This window comes from Meyerozyma guilliermondii, genomic scaffold (genome assembly GCF_000149425.1).
Source record: "Meyerozyma guilliermondii ATCC 6260 scaffold_1 genomic scaffold, whole genome shotgun sequence".
Taxonomy (NCBI): domain Eukaryota; kingdom Fungi; phylum Ascomycota; class Pichiomycetes; order Serinales; family Debaryomycetaceae; genus Meyerozyma; species Meyerozyma guilliermondii.
Window position 1 is genome coordinate 1,904,959 of NW_001809800.1, and position 19,994 is coordinate 1,924,952.

General features: G+C 45.7%; 16 protein-coding genes across 16 annotated transcripts; 6 read left to right on the forward strand and 10 right to left on the reverse strand. All coding sequences in view use genetic code 12, as the record gives it.

The window, feature by feature from the left end:
* Positions 1 to 531: 531 nt before the first annotated feature.
* On the forward strand, positions 532 to 930 carry PGUG_01091 (uncharacterized protein; the record flags this gene model as incomplete). The annotated part of the gene is made up of 1 exon (XM_001487664.1): positions 532 to 930. The coding sequence occupies one exon, from the start codon at positions 532 to 534 to the stop codon at positions 928 to 930; it is 399 nt and encodes a 132-aa protein (XP_001487714.1).
* On the reverse strand, positions 693 to 1,211 carry PGUG_01092 (uncharacterized protein; the record flags this gene model as incomplete). Its single annotated transcript, XM_001487665.1, has 1 exon — positions 693 to 1,211. One exon carries the CDS (start codon positions 1,209 to 1,211, stop codon positions 693 to 695), a length of 519 nt encoding a protein of 172 aa, XP_001487715.2.
* A 14-nt stretch (positions 1,212 to 1,225) lies between these two features.
* PGUG_01093 (uncharacterized protein) lies at positions 1,226 to 2,065 on the forward strand (the record flags this gene model as incomplete). The annotated part of the gene is made up of 1 exon (XM_001487666.1): positions 1,226 to 2,065. One exon carries the CDS (start codon positions 1,226 to 1,228, stop codon positions 2,063 to 2,065), a length of 840 nt encoding a protein of 279 aa, XP_001487716.2.
* PGUG_01094 (cardiolipin synthase) lies at positions 2,023 to 2,910 on the reverse strand (the record flags this gene model as incomplete). Its single annotated transcript, XM_001487667.1, has 1 exon — positions 2,023 to 2,910. The coding sequence occupies one exon, from the start codon at positions 2,908 to 2,910 to the stop codon at positions 2,023 to 2,025; it is 888 nt and encodes a 295-aa protein (XP_001487717.2).
* Positions 2,911 to 2,997: 87 nt separating this feature from the next.
* Positions 2,998 to 3,891, reverse strand: MVD (diphosphomevalonate decarboxylase; the record flags this gene model as incomplete). The annotated part of the gene is made up of 1 exon (XM_001487668.1): positions 2,998 to 3,891. The coding sequence occupies one exon, from the start codon at positions 3,889 to 3,891 to the stop codon at positions 2,998 to 3,000; it is 894 nt and encodes a 297-aa protein (XP_001487718.2).
* Positions 3,892 to 4,305: 414 nt separating this feature from the next.
* On the reverse strand, positions 4,306 to 6,015 carry TUP1 (chromatin-silencing transcriptional regulator; the record flags this gene model as incomplete). Its single annotated transcript, XM_001487669.1, has 1 exon — positions 4,306 to 6,015. One exon carries the CDS (start codon positions 6,013 to 6,015, stop codon positions 4,306 to 4,308), a length of 1,710 nt encoding a protein of 569 aa, XP_001487719.2.
* Positions 6,016 to 6,661: 646 nt separating this feature from the next.
* PGUG_01097 (uncharacterized protein) lies at positions 6,662 to 7,039 on the forward strand (the record flags this gene model as incomplete). Its single annotated transcript, XM_001487670.1, has 1 exon — positions 6,662 to 7,039. One exon carries the CDS (start codon positions 6,662 to 6,664, stop codon positions 7,037 to 7,039), a length of 378 nt encoding a protein of 125 aa, XP_001487720.1.
* A 55-nt stretch (positions 7,040 to 7,094) lies between these two features.
* PGUG_01098 (uncharacterized protein) lies at positions 7,095 to 7,634 on the forward strand (the record flags this gene model as incomplete). Its single annotated transcript, XM_001487671.1, has 1 exon — positions 7,095 to 7,634. One exon carries the CDS (start codon positions 7,095 to 7,097, stop codon positions 7,632 to 7,634), a length of 540 nt encoding a protein of 179 aa, XP_001487721.1.
* A 14-nt stretch (positions 7,635 to 7,648) lies between these two features.
* Positions 7,649 to 8,512, reverse strand: PGUG_01099 (uncharacterized protein; the record flags this gene model as incomplete). The annotated part of the gene is made up of 1 exon (XM_001487672.1): positions 7,649 to 8,512. The coding sequence occupies one exon, from the start codon at positions 8,510 to 8,512 to the stop codon at positions 7,649 to 7,651; it is 864 nt and encodes a 287-aa protein (XP_001487722.2).
* Positions 8,513 to 8,684: 172 nt separating this feature from the next.
* On the forward strand, positions 8,685 to 10,013 carry PGUG_01100 (uncharacterized protein; the record flags this gene model as incomplete). Its single annotated transcript, XM_001487673.1, has 1 exon — positions 8,685 to 10,013. The coding sequence occupies one exon, from the start codon at positions 8,685 to 8,687 to the stop codon at positions 10,011 to 10,013; it is 1,329 nt and encodes a 442-aa protein (XP_001487723.2).
* Positions 10,014 to 10,170: 157 nt separating this feature from the next.
* On the reverse strand, positions 10,171 to 12,441 carry HMI1 (ATP-dependent 3'-5' DNA helicase; the record flags this gene model as incomplete). Its single annotated transcript, XM_001487674.1, has 1 exon — positions 10,171 to 12,441. One exon carries the CDS (start codon positions 12,439 to 12,441, stop codon positions 10,171 to 10,173), a length of 2,271 nt encoding a protein of 756 aa, XP_001487724.2.
* A 90-nt stretch (positions 12,442 to 12,531) lies between these two features.
* Positions 12,532 to 14,538, forward strand: VPS52 (Vps52p; the record flags this gene model as incomplete). Its single annotated transcript, XM_001487675.1, has 1 exon — positions 12,532 to 14,538. One exon carries the CDS (start codon positions 12,532 to 12,534, stop codon positions 14,536 to 14,538), a length of 2,007 nt encoding a protein of 668 aa, XP_001487725.2.
* Positions 14,539 to 14,701: 163 nt separating this feature from the next.
* Positions 14,702 to 15,685, reverse strand: RFC4 (replication factor C subunit 4; the record flags this gene model as incomplete). Its single annotated transcript, XM_001487676.1, has 1 exon — positions 14,702 to 15,685. One exon carries the CDS (start codon positions 15,683 to 15,685, stop codon positions 14,702 to 14,704), a length of 984 nt encoding a protein of 327 aa, XP_001487726.2.
* Positions 15,686 to 16,059: 374 nt separating this feature from the next.
* POP3 (Pop3p) lies at positions 16,060 to 16,863 on the reverse strand (the record flags this gene model as incomplete). The annotated part of the gene is made up of 1 exon (XM_001487677.1): positions 16,060 to 16,863. The coding sequence occupies one exon, from the start codon at positions 16,861 to 16,863 to the stop codon at positions 16,060 to 16,062; it is 804 nt and encodes a 267-aa protein (XP_001487727.2).
* A 72-nt stretch (positions 16,864 to 16,935) lies between these two features.
* On the reverse strand, positions 16,936 to 19,992 carry RPO21 (DNA-directed RNA polymerase II subunit RPB1; the record flags this gene model as incomplete). Its single annotated transcript, XM_001487679.1, has 1 exon — positions 16,936 to 19,992. The coding sequence occupies one exon, from the start codon at positions 19,990 to 19,992 to the stop codon at positions 16,936 to 16,938; it is 3,057 nt and encodes a 1,018-aa protein (XP_001487729.1).
* PGUG_01106 (uncharacterized protein) lies at positions 16,971 to 17,645 on the reverse strand (the record flags this gene model as incomplete). The annotated part of the gene is made up of 1 exon (XM_001487678.1): positions 16,971 to 17,645. One exon carries the CDS (start codon positions 17,643 to 17,645, stop codon positions 16,971 to 16,973), a length of 675 nt encoding a protein of 224 aa, XP_001487728.2.
* Positions 19,993 to 19,994: the final 2 nt, after the last annotated feature.

Consider the following 19,994-nt stretch of genomic DNA (forward strand, 5'->3'; position numbering starts at 1 on the left):
TGCAGTCTCCGACAGACCCTGACAATGCACGGCGGGTATTGTGAGCCCGGTGAAATTCAGTTTCAGTTCCAGCGAGGGGACAATGCAATGTGCCACAGGATGGGTTAGTTGGGGTCAAATAATATATGCATGGAGCGGCCATTTACCATTTGCGCGATGAATATTTTCGGCCCGGTCCGAAATGAAGCATGCGGGGGCCTGCAACCTATGCATACCTTGCGCATTCATACGTAGGCTAATCGTAGCCATGCAGAGCATGCAGTCATGGCGCAGCTGTAGTGCAGCTTTAGCGAGGTTGGAGTCACCATACTCGGAAAAAAAATATGCCGTATATCCGTCGCTTCGCGTCTCTGCTTCCAGCCTCTCCCCCGGAATGGTATGCTGCATCAGCCTGCTCCATCTGCGTCCATGGTATGCTGCGTAACTGCATTACGAAGCCATTGCTTGCTTTTCAACTGATTGTACCTTCTTCACTGTTAGTTTGCATCCGTACACCGTTCACCTTTCTCATTTTCATTTGTAGCCGCGTGTATGGCAACCGCCTGCGATTACATTGTAGAATATCAACGAGGATTCAAATTCTTTGGAATTCCTCTTTATTCACAACGTTCTCTCATCCCGTTTGCTGATCCTTCAGAGTTTGAAACTCTTGGCGGTCGCAAACTTTTACTAAGTTATGGTAGCATACAAAACTATCCACTTCCTGACCTAGATTGGAATTGGGACTGGGAACGTTGGTATGTTTTAATGACCGACTCGGTGGACGACCAGGGCTGGATGTACGCTGGGTGGTCAGGATGGTCGTCAAAGTACCGATTGGGAACGGGAATTCGTCGCCGAATATGGGTGCGTCGCCGCCGGCGGGGTTCAGCTGCCGACAGCACATCCACTGCGTCGCTTTTGGCTGATGCCGGCCAGACAAACAAGTGACCACGATAAGAAGGCCATTTCCGGAATGGACCCTTTCTGCAAATGGACCCTCCGGGAGTAGGACCCTCGGTTCTGGTGCGAGGGTCCTGCGGCTTGTGCGTGTTGCAAACATGCATGTTGCAAACGCGCTGCTGCGCTGTTGCGCTGCTGCGCTGTTGCGCTGTTGCGCTGTTGCGCTGTTGCGCTGTTGTGCTGTTGCAGTTTACTCTTATTGCTTCTTGGAACTGCTGCTGCTGCTTTTCTGCTGTTGCTTTTGCGCTTGCCACTATAAAAGCAGCCATTTTCCTCCCTCTTCATGCTTTCAGATAAAGATTTGGCATTGGCAATTTTCATCGTTCGAGCCGCAAAAACTCACCACATTCCGCCCCACGATTATGCTCGTGTTATCATAGATTTACATCATTATCGCCAATACAGTGATGACATCATCTTACGTAGAATCACTCCAGCAAAAACCCACATTTTTCTAGGCGCCTACTTGAGATTGTCACGATATGTATTTCTCGATTTGAACCCGGAATTGTGCTTTACCAGCTTGCCACAAACGATTTTTCACCGATTTAAAATGACAGGTCTATTTTTGAACTGGATGCGAATCGTTGACAGTTTGGAATACTCGCTAGCCGCTTCTTGTATTCTGGAATCCCACCAACAACGTGCCCACATTTTAAACATGTACTCGTTGTCATTGTCAAAAATCACCAACCAAAACCACTTGGAACGAGTGGTTCGTCGAATGCATCAACGCTCATTGACCGGAATTCTCCGACTTTCAATCTTTAGCCATACCAAAGTTTTCTCCGAGAACTCTCGTGTCACGAAGCAAGCATTGCAAACGCTTGCCCGGAAACAAAAGAATACTCGTCTTGAAAAAAAACTTTGGACTTTGGCACCATTTCTTGGTCAAAACAAACCTTTTAAATTAAGTGATTGGACCCATTTGATCCCCAAAATCTACTCAGAACAAGCCATGTTGCAGTTCTTGCGGGTATTAATCCTATCATCAGAAGTAAATCCGGTCCCAATTGACCATAAAAGTGCTATATTGTGTGTTTTGCTTGTCTCAAATAACCCAAACTTCATTCAAGAAGCTTACGGCTTGATGAATTCGATTGCTTTTTTGGAAAAAACGTAATAGAGTCCACTGAAAAATGTGGTTACGGCGACTACCATACCCAACGCATCAATTCCAGAAGAAAGCAAAATCGCATGGTCGCTGCTAAGCAAAGTAGCTACACCGGGCTGGATCACAAGTCCTCCAATATAAAACATTTGCAAGGCAGTATTCACCTTGGAGAGCATATTGGGATGCACACTGACGGAAACAATCGACATATCCAAGTACCTGCTGATGGTTTTGGGTGGTGGAAGCGAGATGTACCGATAATAAAACCCCATGAAACTGAGCATAACGTCTCGTCCTATAATCAAAAATGCCAAATAAGCTGGCATGATCAGTGAGTACCAGAGTGAAACCGTACACACCGTCATCAAGAGCTTGTCTGCCATTGGATCAATAATGGATCCTACCTTCGATTGCATGTTAAACCGTCGTGCTATAAATCCATCTACGAGGTCCGTGATACAAGAATAAGCAAAGATTCCTATGGCTGTCAAGGGCTGGCCTTGAATGATGTAGTAGCCCACAAATGGTGCACTGATAATTCTTGTGAATGTCAAAACGTTTGGAAGAGTGTATATGTTTTCGGTGATGGAACTATGTGCTGGTTTTATTTCAGCTTTGGTCTCGGGGTCACTGCTTTGCTCTTCTGACTTGAAGCTCAGCTTCTTCAATTGTTCATCGAATGTTTGTTCCGGTATGCTTGGCTTGCTTGCTTTCTGGTTTCGTTTTGAGGATACATGGAGCAATGACGCCAAAGCTGGACGGCCGAAAACGAGTCTCGACCGAAGGTTTGAGGTGGTAATTCGGCTAGCAAGAGGACGTACTAGCCGTACATTGTGCAACAGGTGAAGAAACATACACCTGAATTTCAAGTCTTGTGCCAAAAAGGTTCAACATCAATACACCACGGGAATGGAACCTCTACTGTACATTATTAGATACTTCTACGTGGAAAGTGGCTCACCGGTTTTGCTGATTAGTGATTCAGACGTTTCCTGTGGTCCCAAACCAACCAGGGTCAAAATCAATTTGGAAACCCCCTTGTGAATATTTTCATCGGCTGCAATATCCACCGTTTCCAACTTGCTTGTGTCAACTTTGTCCCACCCAGGAATCAGGCTGAAATGCTTGTGAATGAGTCCTAGCACTTTGCTCTCATTCTGTTGCTCATAGTAAATGACGGCGTTTGGTCCCGCATCAAAGGTGTACGCAGCAATGATTTTTCCTTCTGCATCGTTCAATTGGTGAACTAATTTGATGATTTTCTTTGAGGTGTCGGTCAAATAAAAGATTGGTGGGTAAGAGTCAAGACAAACAGCGTGGAACGAGTTTGAATCTTGCATAGTGAGTTTCCCAAACACCTCAAAATTCTTATCGTGGATCGACTTTTTCATCTCCTCAAATCTTGCAGGCACAACATTTTTGATTCTGTGCTCGAATAAGTCGGAAGTTGCAACCGTTGTCTGCATTCCTGATGTCGATGGAGTGTCTTTTTTGTCGTCGCTCACCACCAAAATTGCAGCCTTCATCGTTGGCCAATGACTGACAGGTGCCACTTCTACCGCCTTGGAGTCTTCTCCATTCTCCAAGTCACCCATTTCCCAGGCAACGTAGCCTCCGAAAAGCGAACGGCATGCAGATCCAGAGCCTTTTCTGGCAATCTTTGAAATCTCCGACATGTCTTGGGGCAACTTGAATAATTTAGCAATGGCTACAACCAACGCAGCGAACCCAGCAGCGGAAGATGCCAACCCAGCAGCAGTCGGAAAGTTGTTTTCCGACACAATGTGCAATTTCCACTTGGAAAGTTGGGGTAAACTAGGGTCAGTACCCTCCATCTCTGCCCGTAATTTTCTCAAGTCAGCCAAGCATGCTTTTGTTCTTTCTGATGTCAAGCTTTCTGGCTTTCCATTGAGCCAAAGAATATCTTCCTTGTATTCGTCGGACGTTGCTACAGAAGTAAGAGTCCGTAAATCGTCCTGGGACAACGTGACGGAGATGGATGAATTGGTTGGTAAATTGAGAGACTTATCACGTTTTCCCCAGTATTTGAGTGTCTGTGTTAGTAAGGATTGCAATGCAAAGTGAAACACAAACGTACCGCAATATTTACTGGCGCGGTGGCCGAGGCAGTGTAGAACGACATGAGGTGGTTAAACGAGGTTTCGCGATAGTTGGCGAGGAAAATTTCCACACGGCGCCGCGCTTTGTGTCACTTTTTCTATTATAGTACATATGGGTTGGTTAAGGAATTATTGTTTTCTGGTCCATTTCCATATTCTGGCTTTACAGTCTCCACTTCCAGTGGCAAAGATACCTTCGGTTCCATTGGAGTTCAAAGATACCGCAACAGAGATCACCGAGTTACGGTGGCCTTGCAACATCAATAATGGGTTACCAGAGAGTTGATCCCAGAACACAACTCCACGATCCTTGGATCCCGACAAGATAAATTCGTTATTGAGGGTCGAACAAACAGACAACACAAAGTCTTTGTGGCCAACATAGGTGACTTCGCAAGTGGTTCTCTTTCCGCCTGGCGAGTTCATCTCCTGCTTACCTTCCAAGTTCCACAACTTGATGGTTCTATCCAACGCACCGGATGCAATTTGCTTGCCGTCGTTCGAAAACACAACGGAGTAAACCGAGTCTTTGTGACCGTTGCCGTTTTCAATTCCGGAGTCCAATCTTTCCACAAGAAATCCGGTGGTGGAATCCCAAACTCGGACAGTGTGGTCCAACGATCCGGCGGCTATCAACTGTCCGTCTGGAGACACTGCTACAGTGGTTACGCCGTCCTCAATGGACAACGTCAACGAGCATTGAGACGATCTCAAGTCCCAGATTCTCACGGTGCGGTCTCCGGAACCGGAAACCAATCGGTTACCATCGGGAAAGAAATCCAATGAGTAGATGTCCTGTTCGTGGCCACGCAATATTTTGATGATACGTTTGGTAGTGAGGTCCCAGATTCTAATGAGCTTGTCTTCGGTTCCGGTTGCCAAGAGTTTTCCATCTGGAGAGAAACACACGGAACGAATGTACAAATCACCGTTGGAGTTGGTCGATTGCACGGTCGAGTCGTTTGCGTCGTTTTCGCCGTTTTCCTCATGGCCGCTTGTGTTGTCGTCCACAAGCTTAGCCACCAATTCTCCGGTAGCCACATTGAAGACTTGGGTAGTTTTGTTGCATCCAGTAGCGATGAACTCACCGTTTTTGGAAAATCTCACACAGCACACCACCGACGAGTGGTCCAACGAATGAACCAATTCCACATCGAGCTCGCGGCTGAAAGCCGGGTTGAACAATACGTAGTATTCTGGCTTTTGCTTCTTGAAATCGGGGTGGGCTTTGTTAACATCAAGATCACACAAGAATGGCGGGATTTCTTTGATATGGAGTGCCTTTTGCAGGGGATCCACGACATACTGGGTCTTGTCAATTACCGGGATGCCGGTCGAGGTGTCGGGAGCTTTCTGAAGAGTGGCTGGCATGGAGTTGGCGACAGCTGAAACTGGAGGAATTGACGTCTCGGTGGTGACACCAGTGTGGGTGTCTTTGTCTTTTTTGCCCTCCTTTTTGAGAGGAGCAGGGAGAGGCAGGTGCTGGTTACCCTGGTGGCCAATATAGGAGAAGGGAGCGCCGTTAGCCTTGCCTGGAATCTGTTGACGATCGCGATTCTCCAACTCTGTTTTCAAACGCAAAATTTCTTCTTCGTAAGCCTCTTTGATTTTACGGTGAGCCATCTCGAGTTCGAACACGGTCTGACGAATCTGTTGCATTTCTGCCGTTTGTTGATTGTATTTGAGGTCATAATCCTCTTTGACTTGTTTAAAGTTGGACGCCTCGTTTAAGGCAAAATCGAATTCTTGCTTGACAGCTTCCAACAACTCACCTAATCGTTGCTGGTGCTGCTGCCGTTGCTGCTGCTGGGCAACATTACCCGATGCGTACACAGACATGGTTAAAAATCACGGGAGAACAATTTCTTTTAATGGGAACGCTGGCGAAAAAAATCACAACGTTTCCTGCAGGTGGGCTCAGAAGGTTCCAGGGACAAAATTCAGGGAGTAGATGAAGCGATTTACGAAGCGATTTGGCCACGTATTTCGGGATGTTTTGTTTGCGATTGTAAGGGAAATTTAGTGTTTGAATCGGATGATTCGGAAATTCTTTTCTCTTATTTTAGTTATGACAGGGCGCGGCAAATTGGTGACGCAATCTGATGCAAAAAGCTTAAGCGAATATTGTCAAACAATGACAAAAAGGTCAACTTTAGTTTTTCAAAATTTTAAGATTGCAACGGATGCGGCAAATTTCAAGGAATTCGCGCCTTCTTGTAGTTGGCATTTCATGAGCCACTCCCTGGACGCCTATCGAATGGGGAAAGTGGGGGTGTGAGAAACATGGGGTGCTGTGCACGTGCCGCCTGTGCAGGCGGTTCGCACCCCCGGAATAGCAACGCACCGGTGCAGTGACGTGCGAGAAGATCCGATCACCGGATGCACCCGCGGCGCCACCAACTTTTGGCGCAGTATGCAGGTGTGCATCCAACCACTCTGACCTTGTAGCGTCATGCAGGCACCACTGTAATCACAACTACCAACTATGGCTAATTTAGGGAACCGTGTCTTTCGCGGAAAGAAAGAGCAGGAAGCGTACAATCGCACTTTTGCAGGTCGATACCAGATCCTTTTAAAAAAGAACCATTTTGTGTTTTTTGGTTTACCCTTTCTCCTTTCTATAGTGGCGGGATCACTCTACTTGCAAAAATTCACCAGCGTTAAATGGGAACGTTACGATGAAAAGTATCGTCAATTGGGAGAAGACGAGATGTTATCTATGATTGAAAGACGGCGTCCAGTTGACAAAAAAGAGGATTATTATCGTCTTCAAGGTTTATTGAAACAACATGAAGAAGAAGTAGGTGACGATTACGAAATGGTGCGTGTAAAGAGGAAGAAGGAGGATGAACCGGTTTGGTAGGTAGCAAATACCGGTTATTTTCCGGTCCTATACATGTACTGATCATGGTTCATTCATGTCATGTATGCGCATTCGAGTCCCAAATTGGAACTCATCGCGAAAATATCTCTTGACCATGGTATCATTTTCGTGTGAAGTATGCAACGACACCGTATTGAAGAAGAAGCTAGATGCTCATAAGCAGCGTTGTAATGGCGCGTATTTCACATGCATCGACTGCTCGGTGACTTTCAATGGTACCGACTACCGGGGGCACACATCATGCATAAGCGAAGCGCAAAAGTACGAGAAGGGCTTGTATAAGGGCAAGAAGAAGGAACCTAAGCCGGAACCTAAGGATGTGAAGTCGGAACCTAAGCATCCTAAGTCGGAAACTAATGAGTCCAAGCCTGAAAAAGCCAAAAAGTCAGACACTAAAAAATCAGAAAAATCAAAGTCAAAGAAAGCAGACAAATCAGACTTTGTCTCCTCCAAACCACAAAGTCTCTACAAGGTTATCAAAAAGATGGAAAAGAAAGACAAGAAACACTTTCTTGAACGCATCCACGTTTTCAAAGGCGATGACGGCCAATTGAAAGTGTCGGTTAAATATTAAATGTACATATGAAGTCACTTTTTTTCCACTCCTTTATTCAACGCTCGTCCCATCTTGGCATAGAATTGTGCCAACGTGTTGTATGGGAACATGAGGTTATCGCAAAAGTATTCTGGTAAAATGTTGGTCAAATGGCGAGTTCGTTGTTTAGCAGCTGCATTTCCAGCATCAATATTATCCAAAAAGGTGGGAACATAGCTTATGTCTGCCGCATGAGCGGTGTCTTTTCGTATTATAAGTCGATAGTTTACAGTTAAGCGGTTATCATCGTCATCTTCAGTCGCATTGGTAGAACTTTGGGTGATATCAAAGTAGAACGATGACGAATCTTCTTCGTAGTTGATGATTCGGAGCCCAGTAAGAAGCTCCAAGATATCAAGGGTGATACCTATCAGTTCCAACTCGCGCGAAAGTTGGTCGGCAGAAAGTCCATCATTTTCGTCCAAATTTTGACCAGTTTTTCGCCGTATTGGAGAAACGTATTTTTGTTGCAGTGTCTGTTTAACAGGGGTATTTGTAGGGGCAGCTGATTGCAATTTTATTTCAAGTAGTTCAATCTCTTCCTGTTTATTGACGAGTTCCTGTTGTGCCTTATCGAGTTGTTTTGAAAGATCTCGAATAAGAAGTTGGTCATGTTCAATTTGGGCTTCTGCTTTGGTTTTAAATTTTGTAAAAAGTTGATCCTGCGATGTGGAAGTAAGGGTATTTATAAGTTTGACAACCTCCTGCGGACTGACCGCCGATAAAATATCGTCCTCGGTTATAGTGCCGGAACTCGCAGTAAAGTCCGGTTTGGACACCAGATCCGGGTTTGTGTGCTGCAGCAGCGACGGCGGAGTGCCCTTTTTGGTACCGGAAGTCTTACGCTTGGGAGGCATTAAGATCGATGTCAACTGCGCGTCCGAATAAACAGTGGGCTATATACCGGATATTGATCCCATCGCGCATCCTGCACCACAATTCTGCACCGCATTGCACCGCACTGCACCTGTCGCTCAAGCTCGTCCCTGCAAGTGCGCTCGAACTTACCTTCATCCGACCCGGTAATCCATGTCGTTTTCCCCGAGTGTTCTCGCCAAAAAGCTCCTGTCGCTCCAGGAAACGCAGGATTCTATTGTCACTATTTCCCAATGGGTCTTATTCCATCAGCGTCACAGTAAAGAAGCAGCATCAACATGGGCCACATATATCACCGAAGACCCCGATGCACGCAGCTCCAAAAAAAGATTGTCACTCTTATACTTATGCAACGATGTAGTGCAACAAGCACGTCACAAACGCAAGCAAGAATTCATCGATGAATTTGCTGCAGTATTACCGGGGGTATTGATGAAAATTTATGCATCGTTGGACCCCACCATACAACCGAAAGTGGGCCGTTTAATAGGGGTGTGGGAGCAGCGGCATGTGTTTTCGGCACTGGTGATTTCCGACCTCCGGGAGGCCGTAAAGGCTGCATCCTCTCCAAATGCATCAGCCTCTGCATCCGCCTCTGCATCCGCCTCTGCAAACACCCCGCTGGCCCCAACTATAAATTCTGTCCCTGACCTCCGTCTTCTTACAGAAACTTACCTCCATCTAAATAAACTTGTAGATATCACCCTGGAAACTTTATCGCAGGTGGGAATGATGTCCAAAACTTACCTTTCCCCTACATCATCCGAGAGCCTTCCAGCTCCTCGAGAATACATTTCAAAATTAAACCAGTTGGAACAGTTGTGTAAGTCTTCCACGGCAAATATCGAAGAGTTGAAAAAAGTTCGCCTTGATGCCATCAAGCAATTGGATGGTCTTCGGGCCAATATTAATGATTCTTTACAGGGCGACGAGGGAAAGTTGAATATTATTCAAAAGCGATTGACAGCTTTGAAAGAAACCAGATCTGAGTTGTTTGACATGATAAATGGGGAAAAAGAATCCGAGCCTTCTGGTCCAGGATCTGAACCAGAATCAGAGCCGGAAGCACCTCCTCTCGACGATGATGATGAGGTGCCAACTTACAATGACAGTGATGAGGAACAACCACCAAAACGCCAAAAGGTATCGCACAATCTGTTTCGTAATTCCAAGTCTCCTTCTGATAAGAAAGTTGCCTTCTCTGATAACATTGAGATCAAGGAGTTTCGCTCCGAGGACGAGTCAAGAGGCATCAGCATCGTACGGAGTGTAGACGACACCGATGACGATAGCATATACGATAATGATGAGGTATTGGGTATCTCAAGCGAGTTCACAAGGCACCATAAAGATGATCTCGAACTAAAACACGAACACGAATCTACAGATGAAGATGGTTACAATCCGTCGTCGGGGGTTGATTCTGACCATGAATCAAATGTGAATCCTAGTGTGTTGAATCTTTTATCCAAACTAGCATAACACACGCTAAACTACGTTTACGAAGCGATGCCCATCTAATTCATCATATTAATTAACGATTAAATGTTGATTTGAGATGAAGGTTTACTTGCTCTTTCTAAATGAGAACCCATTATCTCTTGCATTCAGCTTATCCGTTATGGTTCTATCCTATGTACTATATGCATCTGGGAATCCGTTGCACCATCTTTGCAAAGCAACGGGTATGAAAATGTCGGCGTTGTGCTCCAGAGATCAACCCCAACCGGGAAATATCTTTATACAATTTGATGCCCTGTTCCAATTTTTCGGCAGTTGGAGGTGGCCGGTAACCTTCACGAGCGATGCAATTGATCACCTCAGAACTTGAGGGTAAATCTTTTTTGAAATAACTGCGTATTTCTGGTCCTACTGGTTTCAGCGTACTCACATAAAGTAAGTTGCGAGCTCGGGTACAAGCAACGTAAAAGAGCCTAGCTTTTTCCTCGTCGTGTCGTCCTTCGTTGTTCAAAAGAGAGGACCAAAACGAAGAATGTGCGTCCTTGACACCAGCTATGAAAACCACAGGAAATTCAAGTCCTTTTGCTGTGTGAACGGTGGAGATGTTGATCATATTTCGATCGAGTATGGGTGGTTCTTCGTTATAATTGCGCAAGAAATATTCGAGAAACAGAGTGGTGGTATCCATGTCGAGCATAAAGCTCTTATGGCATGCACAAAGGGACTTGTAAAAGCCAGCCAAGTTGTTTTCCAACTCGGTTTGAGTGCGAAAGTCTGCGTCAGCACCAGGTGATCTGTGCGTGGATTCAGGCTTGTTCAAGTAATCCAACAAATCAAGATCGCTTGTGATGGTGAGCAACGACTTGAGGATCAGTAATGGAGCCAATTCCGCAGCCACTTCTCTGGTTTTGTCTGTCCAGTCGAGAAGTTTCTTGGTTGCTTCCAAAAATGCCCTGTTTTCGGGTCCCTTGTACACATTCAAGATGCTGAACTTGCCTCGAGATTTTTCGCCTAGATTACCGAGTTCTTGGCGTAGGTAATCCTCCAATCTACCGCCCCAAACCTCGTTGTTCCAAGAGTTGCTCATGTGAAACAACTTGGATACTCTTCTAGAGTTTCCCGCCCGTCGATCAAGACGAGGAAGCAAGCATAAGAGAGCAAAGTTCAGGCCCATGCCACCATTGAGTAGAGATAACAAGTCGAGCAAAAGGTGCACTCTCGATTTGATCCACGATGACGACAGCGAAAACCGGTTACAGCTATAACCATAGTTTTGCAAGAGGGTGTGAGAGATTTCGTCCAATTCACGGTTTGCTCTGGTGAGGATAGCAAAGTCCGAGGGAACCAAGAGTCCTCCCAGAACGCAAATAAGACGAGTGATTTCCGACGCGATGAAATCGTGCTCTTCGCGAGACGATTTGTGCAACAGTAACACCGGTTTAATTCCTGGTGGCTTGAGAGATCGAATTGAGTTGGCGGTCAGAAGCCCAGCAGAAGAAAGACCCACTTTGCTAGCCACTTGGAGGACTTCTGGCGTGCAGCGAAACGACTCCCCGAGTGACAATTCTGTGACGTTCATGTTTAGATAGGTGCCAATATCATGCAATAGTTTGGGATCGGAACCCAAGAATTCGTAGATGGTTTGGTTTGGGTCTCCGGCAATGGTAAGATGTTTTTTGGCCGACACCAGACGACCTGCGGTGGGATAGGCGACTACCGCTTTGACCAAGCTCAACAATTGTGGATACATGTCTTGGAATTCGTCTACAATGACAATCTTGTAGTTGGTGAGCCTTGCGATGTTCCGAGTCAGATTCAACATTTCAAGCGCATTCACGATAAGATCGTTATATCGGATCATTTTGTTCGCTTTCAAGTAATCTAGCACCAGGCCAATGTACTCGGACGATACGTTATATTTTTTAGCCTGGTCTTCAATACTGGCGCCAGATTTCACCGCCTGAAGAATTTGTTCAAGCTTTGAAGGAGTAATAGATACGGCTTTGTGGTCCAAACCAGGTCTTGTCAGGAAGATTTTCGAGAAGCTGCGCCAAGAAAAATCGTCTACAAGTACTCGGTTGGAGAGAAACGTTGAGTTTTCATCGAGAAGCAAGCTGCAAAATGAGTGGAAAGTGAACACATCAGGATACGAATTTTTATCATCTTTGAAGAGGTCCTGTAAACTTTGACGGATAGAATTGACCGATCGGTTGGCCATACTCAACACCAAGATCTCCTTGGGATCGAATTGCGACGCCAAATTGGCAATTCGTCGCACTAGCGTGGAAGTCTTGCCTGAGCCAGGACCAGCGTTGACCACGAGAATCGAGTTTTCGTCGGCCGCAAAGCTGATAACTTTGTTCTGGGCATCCGTGAGAGTGTCTGTGCCAAGTTTGGAGTTTGTAGGTTGCTCCAAAGGTGGATTTTCACTGGCATTATTTTCGGCCATTTGATCCACACCAGCCTCAAGTCGCGAATTTTCATTATCAACATCAAAACGTGAATCTGAACCCCGTCGATATTGCCGCCTGTGTACACGATGCCGGGTCTCGAAACGTTGAAACAAGTCTTGGAGCTACGGCAGGACCCGCTGGCGGACTCCCAGAGCTCTGTCGAGGATATTCATCAAAATACACCAAAGTCGCAAAATCAGCTTCTTAAGTCGTATGTTTCAACTTCACAAGAACCCACATTGGCGCTCATTAGAGCACGTAAAACACAAGCCAGCTTTGAGTCCTGGTCCAATCTTTCTGCTGAAGATCTCTTGGAGCTTAGAGCTCGTTTCGACAACTACAAGCGAGAATTATCGTCGCAAATGGCCCAGTTGGCTCCCATAGAATCCATGTTATACGATTTTGGAGACGAATTGGGTCGCCTTTCCGGAAGTCTCAAGCTTCTCCAGCAACAACTGACGCAGCTCTCTTCCAATTTGATCCTGCAAAAGACAACCACCGAGCATTTGAACCCTATTATTTTGGACCTCATGGTTCCTCCAGCAACAGTCAAGTCTATCATTTCCAGCCCTGTTACTCCTGAATGGATAGAGAACATAAGAGTACTCAACGAGAAGCAGGCACTCGTGGAGAGCGTTACTTCAGGGAAAAGTGAATTGGCTTCTTTGTATGGAAGTTCAAAAGCGTTTCTGGACCTCGAACATGAGTTGAAATTGCTCACCGCCAAAACCGTGGAACGCATACGAGACTTTATGATTTCCAAAATCAAGCTGCTAAGGTCTCCTACCGCTTCGGCTTCGTCGCAGGCAGTGCAAAAAGATCTCCTTCAAGTCAAAGATGCATTCTTTTTTCTTCGTCAACACCATCCCGAACTAGCCAACGAGCTCCAATTGGCCTACATTTTCACTATGCGGTGGTACTACCGTACCCGGTTCGCCAAGTACTTGTATGCCATCGAAAAGTTGAACATCCACCATATTGATCTGACCACAGTTTTGGGCAGCTCGTCGTCCACCGCGGACGACAAAACTGATATTTTTGGTTTACGAAATTGGGTGGGAAAGAACTCATTACAGCCCCGAAGTATCACCACTCCTCCCAGAATGACCATGAACGAGTATCTCCTGTCTATCGACAAGCGAATACAAATCCTCGACGAGAGAAACGACCCGGAAAAAGCTGCTCGCGCTATACCCTCTCAAATAGCAGAAACCACCCCTTTTGTGTACTGGATCGAGTTCGTGTACCACCAGTGGTGTATCGCCTTGGTGGACAACATTGTGGTTGAGTATCTTTTCATGGTGGATTTTTTTTACCACGGCGATGAGAAATTCGAGCCACTTTCAACGTTGTATTCCAAAGGTGCAAAAGACGACGATTTGACTAAGGATTGGTCGCATTATATGCTTGACGACGTCTTCAATATGGGTGCTCAGTTTGTATCATGGCTCGTACAAAAGCAGCCGCTGGTTCTTCCAAGAAGTGTCGCTTCAACCTCCACCAGCCGAACCGGATTCACTGGTGCAACTCAGGGCACTTGCGACGCCTACGGAATCTTGTTGATGATCCGAATCACCCAAAGTGAGCAGTCGCTTCTCCATAACGAGTTCCACATACCTGTGGTGGACAACCACTTGAACTCGATTCTCTTGACACTTTGGCCCCACTTCACCAAAGTTGTCGACCTCAATTGTGAAGCCATGAAGGCTCTCAGTATGCGAGCGCTGAGCTACAAATCCACAGACTCGGCGTTGGCGCCTTTACCTTTGAGCCAGCAGTTTGCACACTTTTTGCTGGGGCTTTTGAAGTTGGCATCACCTCCCAACATGGAAGGAGATTTCCGAGGCGAACCATTATCGACCTCTATTAATAGACTCAAGAACGACTTTGAAAGCATCTTGACTCGCATCAGCAATCAGTTGTTTGCAGGCAAGCGCAAAGGAGCAGAGAAAGAGGTGTTTCTATTCAACAACTATTTCTTGGTGGTAAACATTCTCAAAAATGAAGTGGGTGTGGGAGAAAAGTTTAGTGAGCTTATCAATGAGCATGTTCAGCATTTTGAAATGTTGTGCAATGCATACAAGCAGCAATAAGTAGAATGCATGCTGTTCAGAAAACCAGTAAAAGTATATTGTAGAACTGTATCGAGAACCAGTGGAGAAGGCTAGTTGTGAGAAGACTAAGAGAGAAAATAGAACCTCATCTACATTCAGCTTCATCTTTATGTTCAGCTTGAAGCCACTTTCCAGCGCTTCATTATATTGTACAAATCTTTGCAAAAAGTCCACACAACTGCAAGTACGTCGATACTCCCTCAAGCACTCTCATATGCACTAAGCCCACTTCTTTGATTATGTCTAGTCTTTTCAGCTCGCTGATCCCGGGGAGAGTCTTGGCTACACGGAACGTCAGGGTGACAATATCGATGGCTGAATATCCCTTGTTCCACAAATCATCCAACAAACGTAAAGCAGTATCGATGTCTCCTTTTCCGTCATTTGAGCAGCAGCTATTGAGTATCTTCTTGATAACCAACGGATGAGGTTGGTCAACGATTTTGAACACATTTACATCGTCCACGAACCCAAAACCGGCCACTGTACTTTGCATGTTATTGATTGCTTGTCTCATATCACCCTCAGCAGTGAAGATTAATGCCTGTAATCCCTGGGAGTTGTACTTGACGTCCTCAGCCTTCGCTATTTCCAACAACCGCGATAACACCTGGTCATCGGCCAACTTGTTATATCTTAAAATGGCACATCTGGATTGCAAAGGTTCGATGATTTTGGACGATTGATTGCAAGCAAAGGCAAATCTTGTGGTGTTGGAGTATATTTCCATGGTACGCCTCAATGCCTGCTGGGCTCCTGGAGTCATGGAATCTGCTTCATCAAGAATGATGATTTTGTGGCGGCCGGGAGGAAGCAGAATTTTGGTTTGCGCAAATTGTTTGATTTTGTTTCGAACAACATCGATTCCTCGGTCATCAGAGGCATTCAATTCCAACGTGGCTTGGTCGTACATCGTCTTACCGAGTAATTCGTACGCTAGACAGTGTATAGATGTGGTTTTGCCAATTCCAGGAAGGCCAGAAATGATCATATGGGGCATATTTCCATCCTGAGCTATGAGCTTAAGACGTTCTACGGTCTCCTCGTTTCCAACTATGTCATCCAACTTGTGTGGACGGTACTTTTCCACCCATGGGAGTTCCAAAGAAAGTGCTAGGTTTGGCATGAATGAAGAGATGAAAATACGCGCGCGCGGTGATTCAAGTGAATCTTATATTACGAGACTGAAAATGAGAATAATTTAAAGTGAGAATGAGGATAGATCAAAACTAGGAATGAGAATAAATTAGAAGTCTGAAAAAAGGATGAATTAAGGTCTAGATTCTTAATCGAAGACTGTTTCGTTATATTACGAGGCTCTTGTGCACTTTTATGAAAATTAGTTTATCATAATATCGTTTCTGTGTCTCAATCATGATTTCATACCTGAGAAGATTTGCCATTTTTTAATGGTGAGCTTTCCTTGCTGTGGCAGAAATCTGCCGCTTGTCTATTGTGTCTTCAGGCTTTCATTCCATTATTGCTTCCTTCTCTTTTCCATCACCTTTCTTCTTTCTTCGTCACATCATCTTCATCACTTTTCTTCTTCGTCACCTTTCTCTTCTTCTGGTTATTTTTCTTTGCCTGAACCGGCGCAGACGTAGCCAAGACCTTAGCCAAAGGAGGTGCGAAATAGCTGCTGGCCGTGCCCGTCAAGTACCCTTCGAGCCAAGGGACTTCGACATCCAGAATGTTTGAGTCAACCAATTCGTACAAATGCGAAGCCAGGCTCAAATTGGCCCTTATTCCTATTATACTAACGTTTTCCAACTTCAAAGCTGACGACAATTTCGCCATACTTCCTTTTGGAAGCTGAACTAGTTTTACTCTTCTACCTTCTGACCATGACGCTGTATACGATAGAACTGGAAACGGGCTGAGAAGAAGTGCCAGAGAAATGTCGAACTTTGCCACAAACACATACTGGATATACTTTGGTGGAGGATCGGAATTTTCCGCTTTTATTCGTGATTTTCGACCCTGTTGAGCTTGATCTTCAAGAGCCTTTACGGTACTGTTAAACCCAACGGTGATATCTTTCTGTATCGAAGGCTGTTCTAGAGAAACAGAAGAATCCAGTTTTGAACCATTGACCTTTTGGAGCTTTTTGGCCTCGTTATATCGTCCGATCGGAGTGAGCAAATGCTGGAGAAGGTCCACCAACGATGTCCCTATTTCCGGTTCTACAAACGGCCATACGTTTGACTGTGTAAGCGGGTTGTCGAGGACTGGTTTAAACACCTGCTTTCTCTTCTTTTCCGACTCTTTGAGCGAATTGGCGCCGCTCTTCTTGAGACCTGACATGAACTGAAATGATCAATCTCATCGCATTTCGCGACTATCTACAGGTTACCAACATCGCAGTGCATTTATCAATTATACAAGTATTTTACTGTTTTTTGTCCTTGTCGTCATTCTGGTCTGGGGAATACAGCGGCGAACGAGGCGAGTATTGTGGTGAGTTTGGTGAGTACTGGGGTGACGTGGGTGAGTAGGCTGGGGAAGTAGGTGAGTACTGTGGGGAAGTTGGTGAGTAACTGGGCGACGTTTGGCGAGTAACTTGGCGAAGTTGGTGAGTAGGATGGAGATGTAGGACTGTAACTTGGCGAGGTAGGCGAGTACAGTGGTGAGGTTGGTGAGTAACTTGGTGAAGTTGGCGAGTAGCTTGGAGAAGTTGGGCTGTAACTTGGCGAAAGTAGGTGAGTAGGATGGTGAGGTTGGTGAGTAACTTGGCGAAGTAGGACTGTAACTTGGCGAAGTAGGACTGTAACTTGGTGAAGTTGGACTGTAACTTGGCGAAGTAGGTGAGTAGCTTGGAGAAGTTGGTGAATAACTTGGAGAAGTTGGGGAGTAACTTGGCGAAGTTGGTGAATAACTTGGCGACGTGGGACTGTAACTTGGCGAAGTTGGACTGTAGCTTGGGGAGGTAGGACTGTAACTTGGAGAGGTAGGACTGTAACTTGGCGACGTTGGTGAATAGGTTGGCGACGTGACACCATAGCCAGGAGAGGCACCACCATAAGCTGGCGACGTAGCTCCATAAGCGAATGGTGAAGTTGGTGAAGGTGAACCTGGTTGTCCGCCATAAGCAGTTAAAGCACCCGCACCATCGGATACAGGGGCTGTATGAATTGGTGAAAAACCTGCTCCCTCTTCGAATTGGATCTTGTCGTCTTCCATATCATATTCTCTGTATGGTGTAGCACCTCCATCGTCAGCATAAGCTCCAGCTCCTTCCGCGGCACCCACTGGAACACTCATGTTCGATGGAGATGATTGCAAGATCTTGTCATCCACCATCACATCGAATGCGCCGGTTCCTAACGGTGCCAATTGTCCAAGAACCACATTCTCAGAGATACCATGACAGTCGTCGAGTTCTGCAGCTGCACCAGCTTCAAGCAAGATTTCCACTGTCTCTTCAAACGAACAACGCATCAAAGCGCCGGTATCGGCTCTATTGATACCATGTCTTGTAATAGCCATCAAGTGTCCTCTTGCAGTCATCACATCCACCAAAAGAGCCATATGACGGTAGTTCACATACGAACCATCAAAGGCAATGACGTTAAGAATTTCCTTGAACAAGGCAGATCTGGTAGCCTCAATACCCAAAACTGATAAAATTTCAATAAAGTTATTGGAATAGGTTCTCTTCGCATCTACTCCAGGTACTGCCATAACATCTGCCAAGTTCACACCATCTGTTTCAAGCACCCACTCTTGTCCCTGCTTGAATTCACCTGTCTCATCTGGTAAACTGAGTTTGTGTTGCATCATGAATACTCTAGTAATGCCCTGAATACCACGCAATGAGATGGACTCCAACATGTGTGCTTCAATCCGCTTCAAAATTTGATCTTCTTCGGCGTCAACGTCCTCATCCAAGGACTTTGGATCACGAACAACACGACAACGAATAATCAACTTGTCAGCGGTATCATCAGACCAAATCACAAACAAGTCTTCACCAAAGTTCTGCGAGATCTTTTCAGCGACTTGGGCCATTGTCAATTGCTTGTCCAACATCTTGGCTCTGTCCAACTCAAGACGCAACAACCAAGGTGATTGCTTCTCGATAGACTCTTCAACCTTCTCATCGGGAATGGCGAAATAAGCTTCGACAGTGTCGTAATCCTCCTCGAGAACAGTGCTTCGAGGATCTGGATCATAGAAAATCTCCGTGGATGCAGTAACATTCTTCAAAGTGGTATGTTCAATAGCAGATTGAACCACCTTAGCCTTCTCGATGTCTGCAGCTATGTCCTTTTCCAAATACACCGTAAGCGCGGGGGTCTTAATGTTCTTGGCCACATTAAGAATCTCCTTCAAACGAGGGACACCCAACGTAACGTTCTTAGAAGAAACACCAGCATAATGGAAAGTGTTCAACGTCATTTGAGTGGCAGGTTCTCCAATAGACTGGGCAGCAATGACTCCCACCATCTCTCCGGGGTGTACAAGAGACTTTTGGAATTGGGTCTCGATCTCACCCATGGCCCACTCGAAAGACATACGGTTCAATCTGAACTCCTCTATAACTCTTCTCGTGGCAAGTCTTGATCTTACAAGACATTGGAAAAGAAGGGTAGCATTTTCCTGCGATTCCTTGACCAAAGGTGAGTCACCTCTGAGGACAAGCAATTTTTTGCAAAGTTCCTTGACACCCTCAACTATCTCTTCCAATCTCAAATCGGACGCTTTATGACGGCCGCCATGGAAAAGTTGTTGTGCGTTCTGGATTATACGACGCAAGTTCACAGGCAATGGCCATGTATAGTCACCGTTAGTGAAACAGACTTCCCGCAAGTAACGACGGTCATTGCAAAGCTGCTCATATTCCTCATCAAGAACTCTTTGCAAATTCACGTCACCTCTGACCTCTTTTCCTGACTCTAACAAAGAATCACGGATGCACTTTTCAGGGTCTAAAAGGTCAACTCTGTATCTGCGTTCGAAGGATTCGTCGGTTCCAGGAATAACGTCCACCGATTGAGACTCCACTTGAGTTCCATCAACACCGTCCTCTCCATAAACGAATTGAATGATATCACCCAAGGAGTTTCTCGTTGTACCGTCGTAATGCACCATGATGTCCTCCAATGCCTTGACCAATCTACGTTGAATGTATCCGGTTTCGGCAGTCTTGACGGCAGTATCGATAAGACCTTCTCTACCAGCCATAGCGTGGAAGAAGAATTCTTGGGGAGTCAAACCACGCAAGTACGAGTTTTCAACGAATCCCTTTGATTCAGGAGAATAATCGTCCTTGGTGAAATGAGGCAAAGACCTGTCGGCAAAACCGAAAGGAATACGTTTACCTTCAACGATTTGTTGACCCACACATGCAGACATTTGTGAAATATTGATGAACGAACCTTTCGATCCCGAAACCACCATCTGCTTCACATTGTTCAAGTCCTTCAAATTCATTT